General features: G+C 45.3%; 2 protein-coding genes across 3 annotated transcripts in view; both read right to left on the reverse strand.

Annotated features, from left to right (window-relative positions):
* The window catches only part of RUFY2 (RUN and FYVE domain containing 2), a 44104-nt gene extending 43700 nt beyond the window's left edge, over positions 1 to 404 (reverse strand). The window contains exon 1 of the mRNA XM_084845413.1: positions 288 to 404. Within this exon, the coding sequence (XP_084701539.1) occupies positions 288 to 390 (103 nt within the window). The 5' untranslated portion in view covers positions 391 to 404. The remainder of the gene's footprint in view (positions 1 to 287) is intronic.
* Positions 405 to 7241: 6837 nt separating this feature from the next.
* Positions 7242 to 13550, reverse strand: part of DNA2 (DNA replication helicase/nuclease 2) — a 44442-nt gene continuing 38133 nt past the window's right edge. For both annotated transcript variants that reach the window (XM_084845425.1, XM_084845424.1), the window contains one exon: positions 7242 to 8537. In XM_084845425.1, the coding sequence (XP_084701551.1) occupies positions 8481 to 8537 (57 nt within the window). In that variant the 3' untranslated portion in view covers positions 7242 to 8480. The remainder of the gene's footprint in view (positions 8538 to 13550) is intronic.

Here is a 13550-nt window from a genome sequence, read left to right on the forward strand (position 1 = left end):
GCTAGACCTGTTGTTTGCATGCAGCAGCCACTCAAGGGGCGGCCTCAGCGCCTTCCACTTCCCTGCGAAGAAGGAGCGGGCAAGGACAGCGCAGGGAGTAAAGCGCGGGGGGGCCCATCCCCAAACGGCGACCGAGCGCACCCCAGGAAAAGATGGTCCAGCTCCCACCCGAGCCTCGGGCGCATCCGCTAGCGGGGAATAAGATGCCCCCGCGGCCCTTTCCCCGCGTCGACGCCTCTCCTCCTGGGGCTCTGACCCCGGCAGGGCCGCCGCCCCTTTCCTCTTACCCATGGCCAGCGAAGAGCAGCAGCTGCCCGAGCAGCTCAGCGCGGCTGCAGCTTTTGCGCCTTTCACGGCCCTCCTCCAGCCCTCCTCATCCTCCTTCTCCATCTCCGCCTCCACCCACCGGCTCCCCCTCCCACGCAGCCTCGTCCGCGGCGCCCCTTGTGGCGGGAGGCCCAGCGATGCTTCGCCTGGGGGAGTGGATTGCCGCGAGTTGCGCCGAGTCTGATAAAGCAAAGAGACGCATTTCAAGGAAGAGCCAGGGGCGAGGCTGTGTGGCTGTTTCCTGCAGTTTATCCCTGTGTCATCTAGGGAATGGGGGGGGGGGGGAGGGAGCAGTTGCACCTCCGAAGAGCCATAATTCCCAGATTCCCAATTTTCAGTTTTAAAAAAGCAAGTTGCATGCCCAGGGGTGCAGCACCTCATGCGAGGGAGGGGGGAATTTGGCCCTCCAGTTACCCAGATGGCCATGCCCCCCTTTTTCCACCCACCCCCTGCTTTCTCCCAACCCCTGATCGCTTGACGGTTCCCTGGTTTGGAGCGGTTTTTCCCTATTCTAAAAGGTTGAAATGCCTCTCCTAAGGCATAATTACAGCCAGTTAGGGCTTTACGCTAAAATATGCTGGTATTTTTGACCCCAGCCCTCACTGGAATGCAGCGCCCACCCTTCTCTGAAATGGAATGCAGCCCTCGGGTTTAAAGAGGTTCTGCAGCCCTGCTCTAGCCCTTGTAGAAACCAGTACGAAGCAAAATGTGTAGTCGCTATTCTCCCCAATCACTTTGTAAAAAAACCTAGCCTCTTCCTTGTGTTTCCTCCAGCTGTCCATGATACTCAGGATTATCTAGTGAGGATTAGTTCCTTAAATCCAGTCCACAACGGAACTACTTTCATCATTTCAGTACATTTGTTGTTTATTCACTCAGTCGCTTCCAACTCTTCGTGACTTCATGGACCAGCCCATGCCAGAGCTTCCTGTCGGCCGTCGCCACCCCCAGCTCCCCCAAGGTCGAGTCTGTCACCTCCAGAATATCATCCATTCATCTTGCCCTTGGTCTGCCCCTCTTCCTTTTGCCTTCCACTTTCCCTAGCATCAGCATCTTCTCCAGGGTATCCTGTCTTCTCATGATGTGGCCAAAGTACTTCAGTTTTGCCTTTAATATCAAGTGAACAGTCTGGCTTTATTTCCTGGAGTATGGACTGGTTTGATCTTCTTGCAGTCCAAGGCACTTTCAGAATTTTCCTCCAGCCCTACAGTTCAAAAGCATCTATCTTCCTTCGCTCAGCCTTCCTTATGGTCCAGCTCTCGCAGCCATAGGTTACTACGGGGAATACCATTGCTTTAACTATGCGGACCTTTGTTGTCAGTGTGATGTCTCTGCTCTTCACTATTTTATCAAGAGTTGTCATTGCTCTCCTCCCAAGAAGTAAACGTCTTCTGATTTCCTGGCTGCAGTCAGCATCTGCAGTAATCTTTGCACCTAGAAAGACAAAGTCTGTCACTGCCTCCACGTTTTCTCCCTCTCTTTGCCAGTTATCAATCCAGCTGGTTGCCATAATCTTGGTTTTTTTGAGGTTGAACTGCAACCCAGCTTTTGCACTTTCTTCTTTCACCTTCATCATAAGGTTCCTCAGCTCCTCCTCGCTTTCAGCCATCAAAGTGGTATCATCTGCATATCAGAGATTGTTAATGTTTCTTCCAGCGATTTTAACTCTAGCCTTGGATTCATCAAGCCCAGCACATCGCATGATGTGTTCTGCGTACAGGTTGAATAGGTAGGATGAGAGTATACAACCCCGCCGTACTCCTTTCCCAATCTTAAACCAGTCCGTTGTTCCGTGGTCTGTTCTTACCGTTGCTACTTGGTCATTATACAGATTCCTCAGGAGGCAGACAAGATGATTTGGTATCCCCATACCACCAAGAACTTGCCACAATTTCTTATGATCCACACAGTCAAAGGCTTTAGAATAGTCAATAATAACAGAAATAGATGTTTTTCTGAAACTCCCTGGCTTTCTCCATTATCCAGTGGATATTGGCAATTTGGTCTCTAGTTCCTCTGCCTTTTCAAAACCCAGCTTGTACATCTGGCAATTCTCGTTCCATGAATTGCTGGAGTCTACCTTGCAAGATCTTGAGCATTACCTTACTGGTATGTGAAATAAGTGCCACTGTTCGATAGTTTGAACATTCTTTAGTGTTTCCGTTTTTTGGTATGGGGATATAAGTTGATTTTTTCCAATCTGATGGCCATTCTTGTGTTTTCCAAATTTGCTGGCATATGGCATGCATCACCTTGACAGCATCATCTTGCAAGATTTTAAACAGTTCAGCTGGGATACCATCATCTCCTGCTGCCTTGTTATTAGCAATGCTTCTTAAGGCCCATTCAACCTCACTCTTCAGGATGTCTGGTCTAACTCACTGACCACACTGTCAAATCTATCCCCAATATTATTATCCTTCCTATACAGATCTTCCGTATATTCTTGCCACCTTTTCTTGATCTGCTTCTGTTAGGTCCTTGCCATCTTTGTTTTTGATCACACCCATTTTTGCCTGGAATTTACCTCCGATGTTTCTAATTTTCGGGAAGTGGTCTCTTGTCCTTCCTATTCTATTATCTTCTTCCACTTCCGCGCATTGCTTGTTTAAAAATAATTCCTTCTCTTCTGGCTAACCTCTGGATTTTTGCATTTAATTGGGCATATCTGCCCCTTTCACTGTTGCCTTTTGCTTTCCTTCTTTCTTGGGCTACTTCCAGCATATCAGCAGACAGCCATCTTGCCTTCTTGGTTTTTTCTTTGGGATGTTTTTTGTTGCCGCCTCCTGAACAATGTTGCGAACTTCTGTCCATAGTTCTTCCGGGACCCTATCTACTAAATCTAGTCCCTTAAATCTATTCTTCACCTCCACTGCATATTCATCAGGAATATTAGTGAGCTCATATCTAACTGATCTGTGGGTCTTCCCTATTCTCTTTAGTCTGATTCTAAATTGTGCAATAAGAAGTTCGTGATCTGAACTACAGTCAGCTCCAGGTCTTGTTTTTACCAACTGCATAGATGTCCGCCACCTTTGGCTACAAAGGATGTAGTCAATCTGATTTTGGTGTCCACCTTCTGGTGAAGTCCATGTATAAAGTTGTCTTTTAGGTTGTTGGAAGAGAGTGTTTGTTATGCACAGTGAGTTGTCTTGGCAAAATTCTATCAGCCTATGTCCTACTTCATTTTGTTCTCCCAGACCATGCTTGCCTGTAATTCCAGGTGTCGTTTGACTACCCACCTTAGCATTCCAGTCTCCTGTAAGGAAAATAACATCTTTTTTTGGCGTACTATCCAGTAGGTGCCGCAGATCCCCATAGAACTGATCTACTTCTGCTTCTTCAGCATCTGTGGTTGGGGCGTATATTTGGATCACTGTGGTGTTAAATGGCTTACCCTGAATTTGAATTGAGATAATTCTATCGTTTTTTGGATTATATCTAAGCACTGCTTTAGCCACTTTATTTTTATGAAGGCTACTCTATTTCCTCTGTGGTCCTCTTGTCCACAGTAGTAGATCTGGTGGTCATCTGATGTGAAGTGGCTGATTCCAGTTCATTTCAGTTCACTGACACCCAAAATGTCTATATTTAATCTTGACATCTCCCCAGTAACCACATCCAATTTGCCCTGGCTCATAGATCTTAGATTCCAGGTTTCAGTACATACCTTTGGAGAAAAATTAGGGGGCTCTACTCTTTTTCAAAAACAATGGTAGTTAGGACCAACTAAAATATCACAAAGCAGTGGGCACATGTTGATTTTTTCCCTCCTTTAGTGGACCAGCATAGCTACCTGCAATGTTTTAAAACTTTTCAGTCTTTGTAAGTAAGGAGAGTGAACAGCCAAGTTGTATTAATTAATGCAGAGCCCAAGCCTTTATGTGACTTCTACCATCTCCTCTCTCAACAAAAGTAATTTCTTGTCCTTAATAGTTATGACCAGTTCCCTCCGCAACAGTATCTTTAACACATGGGGTGGGCGTGGAAATCCTGTTTCTAATTTATTTTGGAGAATTATCCCTAATCATGGAACAACGTAAAACACAATTCGGCCTGTGTGCATTTGCTGCATGAAATACATCATTTTAGACAGAATTCTTACTGATTCTATAATTACTTCATATAAGCTTCCTTGTCTTTACAAATTTAGAGGAATTCCTCCTACTTTACACCTTTGTATGGTCTGAATTGATACATGAAAAGGATTTTGAAACATATTAAGCATCTTGATCTTCCCGTTTCCAACCCCTTTTAAGTGTCTCCCATAAAAATAGGAGCCCATTTTATGTGCCTCTTTCCACACTACTATAACAGAAACATTATACACATACAGAGCCGTAATACCTCCCACCTCCCCACACACACACACACACACACACACACACACTCTCTCTCTCTCTCTCTTGAATACAGGACACATCAGCAATGAACTTCTTCCTGGTATTGCCATAACCAGGCAATCCAGTTTCCCTGTTCAGAGAGGTTCATTAGTTTCAAGTTAAAAACAGATATATTACTGGCAGATAATTAATGAATCTAGTCACTAGATTCATCAAGTATATGCCAGTAATATATTGTTTCTCCAAACTGGTATCCAGCCCTGGGGCAAAAAAAAGCTTCCCACCCATGATCTAGTGACTGGTCCAACAGCATCATGTCCTGTAATATGGCTGAGTCCCTGAATAAGAGACCACTTGAAAGAACATGCCCCTCCAAGCAGTTCTAAACTTTCTAGCAGATGAGAATGACAGCCCAGTGGACAAGTTCTTACGGTTTGCACTCCCCATCCAGAAAGATCCCTCTTGCTAAAAAAATTGAGCTGTTAAATATTTATTACATTTATGTCACCTTTCCTCCAGGGAGCTTAAGGCACCATATATGGTTTCTTCCATTTTACCCTCACAACTTTGTGATGATAGGTACAGGCTGAGCGATAGGACCTGGCCCAAGCTCGCCTGATGAGCTCTACAGATGAATAGGGATTTGAACTTGAATTTCCTCAGTCCTAGCTTAATACTTTAACCACTATAGCACATTAGGCACAGAAGTACCATAAACCAGGGATGGACAGAAAGTTGATCTCCAGATGTTTTGGACTTCAATTCCCAGCAATCCTGACCATTGGCCATGCTGGCAGAGGCTTCTGGGAGGAAGTCCCAAAAATCTGGAGATCTGCCTTTGCCCACCCCTGCTCTTAATGGACCTTCAGAACCAAGTGTGTGCACTGGTTTACTATATGAATCAGAAGAGCAAAAAGGGAAATGACACACAATGTTGATACAGTATTTTACAGTATTAGGCTAAACCAGTGAGAAAGAAAAACACAACAAACTAATGTGGCTCTGTCTGAAATGTAGGACTACTTGGCACCCAGAACCTAAGTATTATGTAGAACCCCTCCCTACTGCTTTCAGTGGAATGTTTATTTAATGTACATCCTGCCAATCCATTGACTCAAAGCTAAATAAAATTTAACACTACATAAAGCAATTACACTAACAGCACAATCCTATAGATCAGCAGTCCCCAACCTTTTTGGGACCAGGGACCCGTCTGTGGAAGGAAATTTTTCCATGGATCGGGGGGGGGGGGGATGGGACCAGGCCGCAGTAGGGCTGTGGGAACCCCCCTTACCTTGGGTCCGTGGAGCTGCTGACTGGCTTCGGCCAGGGGAGGACTTCCGGCCGCTGGGATGCAAATGCAGACACCATTTGCGTTCCTGTTCTTTGCAGTAATAGACTATTACTGCAAAGAACAGGGCCGGAGCGAGCTGGCAGCTCTGCGGACTCGCTGCGGAGCAGAGCTGGCCAGGGCCAGCGAGGATTCGGGGGGGTGGACGGATCGCCTCCCCCCCCATGGACCCAAGGTAAGGTGGGGTTCCCACACCCCTACTGTGGCCCGGCCCCTAACAGGCCACAGACCAGTACCGGTCTGTGGCCTGGGGATTGGGGACCCCTGCTATAGATGACTAGAGGAGAGCAGTGAAGCCAGCTGCTTGGTGTGTTTTGGTAGTTGTGCAGCTGCTTAGGGCTAGGATCCTACCCAGGAGCCACTTATCAGGCAAAAGCAAGAACCTTCTCCTTCTGGTCCATCTCCAGGCCATAAATAGGCCTGGCATGCAGGTTTGGCTTTGTTGTCACCAACCTCCCTGCTTACTCTTCCCAAATTTGTACTATCACCTTGCTACTTATCCACATGTGCAATTGGTCCCAGCAGTGCACGCGTGTGTGTGTGTGTGTGGGGGGGGGGCCTTCCTCAAAGCAAGACTACTTAATTGCTTTAAGTCCAATTTGCTATACTTTGGGGCATCTGGTCCTTTGTCACTCAGGTGATTGTTTCCATTCCAACTTTGCCTGGCTGTGTTAGGATTGGGCCACTTTGTGTTGGGGTAAGTGGTGGTGTGGCTTGGCCTTGCACGGAAACTGGCATGCCTACCACATATCGAGGTTGCAGGAGGCATCCATGTTATTGGTTCATGCTGGGGTGGGCCCAGGATTCCTTCCTCTCCCATCTACAAGACTCCAGCATGTGGGTTGGGATGACAGTATCAGTCCGTAGTTGGGTTGCATGATGACTGGATCCTTGCCCTATGCCACAAATTCTTTGAATTGTAACCAATAAAAGCTGTTGCCATTTTTAACCCACTTCAGCCTTTTTGCTCTCCATACGCCCCCACCCAACCGACATAGTACTGCTGACACAGCTGGGGTTGGTATATTGGTAGTCAGTATAACTGATTTTAAAATAAGCCCACAGAAATCAGTAGTCCACATGCCAGTGTTGGTTTGTATGTCTTGTTCTAGGTTGTCGGTAAATTGCAAATTATGAACTTCCTTTTTACAAAAGCTTCCTAACTTGGTTGTCTGGAGGCAATTTTTACTTGCCATAAGCAACCAGGGTGGCAGCTATTTACAAATGAGGTTTAAATGTTTGATAGTTCTAATACATTTATAGTTTAGGGTTAGATGAAAATGAAATCGACACATTTAGTTAAAACATTCATCCTAGTAATGCAAATGTATAGCAAACATTTTATTACATATGCTACAAAACAGGTGAGAGTTTAAGAACTCTGCACATCAGAGGCACAAAAGTTTATACGTAATATGTACAAAAAGGATGCCAATGCAATAATGGGTACAAATCTAAGTTAGAAGTATCAAGCTTGAGATATTTGATTTTACAGGATATTTCTAAAACACAGAAAAGTGAATCTCTATGCTGCTTTAAATTAGGGTGTCAGTAGGTGACTAGAATATATAGTAAATTTGCAATTCTGTCTCCCCAGACAATTACATCAAGTTATGGCATTGCAAAAGGAACACCGTTTTGGAAGTTCTTTCTTACTAAAAATTAGCCACTCTTTAGAAAAAAAATAGAAAAAAATCAGGAAAGTTTATTGAATGGCATATAGGGAGAAAACCTTTGTAGAATTTGGTATTCATGTGTGAAGTTTCAACAGTAAGGCAAGAGTCTTCATTAAGTTGTAAGACTACACACGTATTAAATTCTATGCCCCTAAGGGCACAATCCTATGCATGTTTAGACAGAAAAAGTCCTACAGCTCCCAGCATTCTCTAGCCAGCATGGCTGGCTGGAAAATGCTAGGAATTATCAGACTTTTTTTCTGTCTAAACATGCATAGGATTATGCCCTACATGTATTGCCATTCAAACACAAGTGACAGGTGAAAAACAGAACATCAAATTTGTAATCCTTATCAAAGAAGATCTTATCCCTTACATGTCTAGGGGGCACAATCCAGCCATGATTGAGCACTTGGAAATTCCAATGATTTCCCACTGAGAGAACTACGCTTGTCTTGAAGTCTTGTCCCCTCCACATACCATCATTATCAATGTGAATCCAAAGTGCTCAACTTTAGCTAGATCACATAGACAGACACTATTCACCAGAACAGAATAAAAGCAACCATTTTAAACCTCCAAAATATAAATGTGTTTGCTTGCAATGTGGTAATTGTCAATGATCTGATTTTAAAATGGCCAACTTTTAAAGAGCTACATAAAGAGTTATTAGTGTGTACAAAAACAGACTGAAGTTAAATCTGTTTGACAATATAGCACCTTCAATTGTAGTTAACAGTTTCACAGCACACAAATGAAGATTTTCCCCTTGATGTCCCCTTGTCATAGGAGGTTACAACGAAAGACACTTTCATATGATCCTAATGGAATACTGAAAATGTAAGAGACATTAAGGAAAATGCATTTTGCAATACATGTGATAGAGAAAAAATACAACAGAAATTTTGTTACTGTGAATTTCTGTTCTCCGAGCATCATGGAGGGCATTCCTCACTTTGGGATGGTTCCTCCTCCTGGAGCACGTAGGCAGGGTCATCTAACAAAAATGTTCCCTCCAGGGGAAGAAGCTCTCCAGGTTCCCCAGACCAGACTGGAAAAGCAAGAACCACCCCTCAACCCCTTGCTGAAAACAGTGACAGAGACCACCAGACATTGCTGGAAAAAACTAAACTGCTACTGTATCTTAAAAAACAAATAGTGAGCAACCTGTACTAAGGCACAGAGAAACACACAGAGCAAGGAACGAACAGGAACATGGCACCACAGAATGTGCCCAGGAAGTCCTGTCTACCACCTCCCACAGTCATGTAGGGCACTGGCAGAAGCCTCTAATTTACTGAAAAATCCGTGAAGAGACAAGAGACAGGCATAATGCCTTCAGTGATGCTCCAAGAACAGAAATTCACGGTAAGAAAATTTGTTTTCTCCTGAGCCTCATGAAGGGCATTTCTCTCCTTGGGATATAACAGAGCCACTAATCACATAGGGTGGGCTTCCAAGGATCAGTGCCTACATCACTAGCCCGTGCAGGACCTTACGGCCAAAAGCTGCTAATGCAGAAGCAAACTTGTCAGTTTTACTGTGTTTTGAAATGTATGCACTGAAGCCTATGTGGCTGCCCTACAAATGTCCTCTATGGGAGAATTACCCCCCAAAACCAGCTGTGGCTGCCACCCTGCGAAGGGAATGAGCAGTAATCCCTTCTGGCAGCCTCTTACCCAGGATCTGATATGCCTGGACTATACACTCCTGAAACCACTGGAAATGGAAGGACTGAACACTTCATTCCCCAGAGATTTTCCCTGAAATGCCACCAACAGAGCCTCACTTTTCTGGAGCTCAGAAGTATCCAAACAAAAACAAAATGCTCTGTGCACATCCAACCAATGTTAGTTGTGTTCCTGAGAATGTGACGGATGTGGGCAGAAAGTTGGTAAAGCCTCTTGCGACCTATGGAACAAGTAATTCACCTTGGGCACCCAGGAGGGATCCAGCCTCAGGATCACCATATCAAATGGAATGTACACAACTGTAGATCAGAAGAGAGAGCCCCCAATTCAGAAACCCACCTACCAGGTGGGATGGCCACCAGAAAAACAGTTTTGAGGGTAATCAGTTTTAGTTCACAAGTAGCTATTAGCTCAAGAGGAGGACCCATAAGAGCAGGACCCAATTTAAATTCCAAGTAGGGAACCTATGTAGGAGGACTCAGAAGGGCAACCCTGCACAAAAAAAAAATACTTGAAATGTGGATGGAAAGAAAAGGACCCCTTCTTTACACCCCAGAATGCTATTCAGTGCTGCAGGTTGGCACTTGATAGTATTAGCACTAAGGCCATTAGCAAGACCATCCTATAAAACTCTAAAACAACCTTCACTTTCACCAGCACAGGAGGCTGCCTCTTGCACACCAGGATTGATTTTCCATGTGTGGGCCCACTTAGTAGAATCTTTTCTAGATGCAGGAGTATCGTCAATAACTCAGCTGCCTCACCCAGCACCCTTCAGCTTCCAAGCTCTTAGTTGAGATCTGGCTGTAGGTGAAGAATAGGGCCTTGTGATAACATAGGTTTCCTGCATAGAAGCCTCCAAAAATTCACCCCTGCTAATTCCAACAGAGCTGGAAAACACAGGCGCCTGACTCAATACGGGGAAATGAGGATCACCTTCTCTCCTGCTCATTTCTCGTGGCAGAGGTATAGGCGGTAAGGCATATAGAATACCCTTTGACCACACCTCCAGCACAGCGTCTGTGCCTTGCACCTCTGGACATGACAACCTTAACATGAAAAGGGGAACTTGCAGATTCTTTGGACTTGCGAATAGGTCCCCAACTGGTTGACAAAAGCACCGGATCACCATGCGAAACACTCAGGGATTGAGTCTCCACTGACTCTTGAATGGAAGTCCAGCTGAGCCAATCTGCCATCACATACTCCATTCTGGCCAGCTGTTCTGCTCGATGGACAAAAGGTGTCTCTCTACTCACCTGAACAGCTCTGTTCTTTGTGGAGCAATCTGGACTTCAATCCATCCTGTAGGTTCACATAAACTTTGACCAAGACATTGTCCGTCCAGATGAGGACATGTTTTTCCTCCACTTCAGTACTGAACTCCTGCAGTGCCAACCTGACTGCCCAGAGCTCCATCCAGTTGATACTCCTTTTGGTTTCAATCTGGGACCATAATCATAGAATAGTAGGGTTGGAAGGGGCCTATAAGACCATCGAGTCCAACCCCCTGCTCAACGCAGGAATCTAAGTCAAAGCATCCCTGACAGATGGCTGTCCAGCTTCATCTTGACTGCCTCTAGTGTGAGAGAGCCCGCTACCTCCCTAGGTACCTCCCTTGGTTCCATTGTCATATTGCTCTAACAGTCAGGAAGTTTTTCCTGATGTTCAGCCAGAATCTTGCTTCCTGTAACTTGAGCCCATTATTCCATGTCCTGCACTCTGGGATGATGGAGAAGAGATCCTGGCCTTCTTCTCTGTGACAACCTTTCAAGTACTTGAAGAGCGCTATCCTATCTCCCCTCAGTCTTCTCTTCTCAAGGCTAAACAGGCCCAGTTCTTTCAGTCTCTCCTCACAGGGCTTTGGTTCCAGTCCCCTGATCATCTTTGTTGCCCTCCTCTGAACCCTCTCCAGTTTGTCTGCATCCTTCTTAAAGTGTAGCGCCCAGAACTGGACACAGTACTCCAGATGGGGCCTAACCAGTGCTGAATAGAGGGGAACTAGTACTTCATATGATTTGGAAGCTATACTTCTATTAATGCAGCCCAAAATAGCATTTGCCTTTTTTGCAGCCACATCACATTGTTGGCTCATATTCAGCTTGTGGTCGACAACAATTCCAAGATCCTTCTCACTTGTAGTGTTGTTGAGCCACGTATCCCCCATCTTGTAACTGTGTATTTGTTTTATTTTTCCTAGGTGCAGGACTTGGCATTTATCCCTATTACATTTCATTCTGTTGTTTTCTGCCCAGCGCTCCAGCCTATCAAGATCGCTCTGAATTCTGTTTCTGTCTTCCAGGGTATTGGCTATCCCGCCCAGTTTTGTGTCATCTGCAAATGTGATAAGCATTCCCTGCACCTCCTCCTCCAAGTCATTAATAAAAATGTTGAAGAGCACTGGGCCCAGGACTGAGCCCTGTGGTACCCCACTCATTACCTCTCCCCAGTTTGAGAAGATCCCATTGATAAGCACTCTTTGAGTCCGATTCTGTAGCCAACTGTGGATCCACCGGATCGTTGTTTCATCTGGCCCGCTTTGAGCTAGTTTGCTCATCAGGATATCATGGGGCACTTTGTCAAAAGTTTTGCTGAAGTCGAGGTATATTATGTCCACAACATTCCCACAGTCTACAAGGGAGATTACCTGATCAAAAAATGAGATCAGATTAGTCCAGCAGGATTTGTTCTTGATAAGTCCATGTTGGCTTCGAGTAATCACTGCATTGTCTTCAAGGTGCTTACAGATGGATTGCTTTAGAATCTGCTCCAGAATTTCCCCAGGGATTGATGTCAGACTGACTGGTCTGTAGTTCCCAGGTTCCTCCTTTTTACCCTTTTTGAAGATAGGGACAATGTTAGCCCTCCTCCAGTCATCTGAGACTTCACCCGTCCTCCATGATTTCTCAAAGAGAATAGACAGTGGTTCTGAGAGTTCTTCTGCCAGTTCCTTTATTACTCTAGGGTGCAGTTCATCTGGCCCTGGAGATTTGAACTCATTCAAAGTAATTAGGTGTTCCTTGACCATACGCCTATCTCAAGCTGCAATTCTGCCCCTTCAGCCTGTACTTCATCTTTGCCAGGGGACTCATAGACCCCCTTTTGGGAGAAGACTGAGCCAAAGTAGGAATTGAGCACTTCTGCCTTTTCCTTGTCATCTGTTATCATTTTGTCATCCTTATTTAATAGACCAAGTGCCCTGAGTCACTCCAGCCATACAGACTGGCATCTGTGGTGAGTACAAACCTGTCCCGTTCCTCCAGACTCATTCCATCTTGCAATCTGCCTGGAAGCAGCCACCAATCCAGCTCTTGGCTGACCTGTGTTGACAGCGAAATCAGTAAGGACACATGACTGGCTATCTGAAGTTGGAAGGGGAGAAGCACTCTCTGTAACTCCCTGGAATAAAAACGAGACCAATTCACCAGATCTGGCATGACACCATCATGCCCATCAGTTTGGCCAGGGTCACAAGGTTCGAAACCAACTCTGCTCTGACAGAACTGGCCAGTTGCAAAATTTTGGGCTGTCTCTCCTCCGTCAGAAACATTTGGAACTGAGACGTGAAGAAATCTGAGTATACACCTAAACTGGCTTGGGATTGTGAGACAGGTTCTATTCAGGGGAATCTCAAATGTTTTTCCAGCTTCAGATGCTGAATAGCTTTGAGGAATTTCAAATGTTTTTCCGGCTTTTTTGCATTTGGCACTGAGATAAACTTGTCCTGGGGCATCTGGGAGAACTCTAGGCAATAGCCCTGAGAGACAGTGTCCCTGACCCAACAATCTAAAGTGATCTGGAACCGTTCCTGGACAAAGTCCAACAACTGTCCCCCAATTTGGCCCCAAGTCCTGGCATCATGCTGTGGAGGCTTTTTTCAACTCTTTGGTGAAATGGCTGGAAGACTGCTGGGTAGCTCTCCTGTCCATGAATCCTCTATTCTATTTGGATCTGGATCCCACAGAATGAAATTGCTTAGACGTCTGCTTGTTGTAGTGAAAGGACTGTGTCAGTCTGGAGCACCTTTCTACTTCCTTTGCTGTAGGCACTGCCTGTTTCTAATCCTTGATTTCCATAAGATAAGCACCCAGGGTATCTCCAGATAGCTTGTTCCCGGCAAAAGGCTTAACAGCTAACCATGCTTGGGAACCGGGAACCACAT

This window comes from Heloderma suspectum, chromosome 3 (genome assembly GCF_057233095.1).
Source record: "Heloderma suspectum isolate Gila_16-S chromosome 3, 16-S_ref, whole genome shotgun sequence".
NCBI lineage: Eukaryota > Metazoa > Chordata > Lepidosauria > Squamata > Helodermatidae > Heloderma > Heloderma suspectum.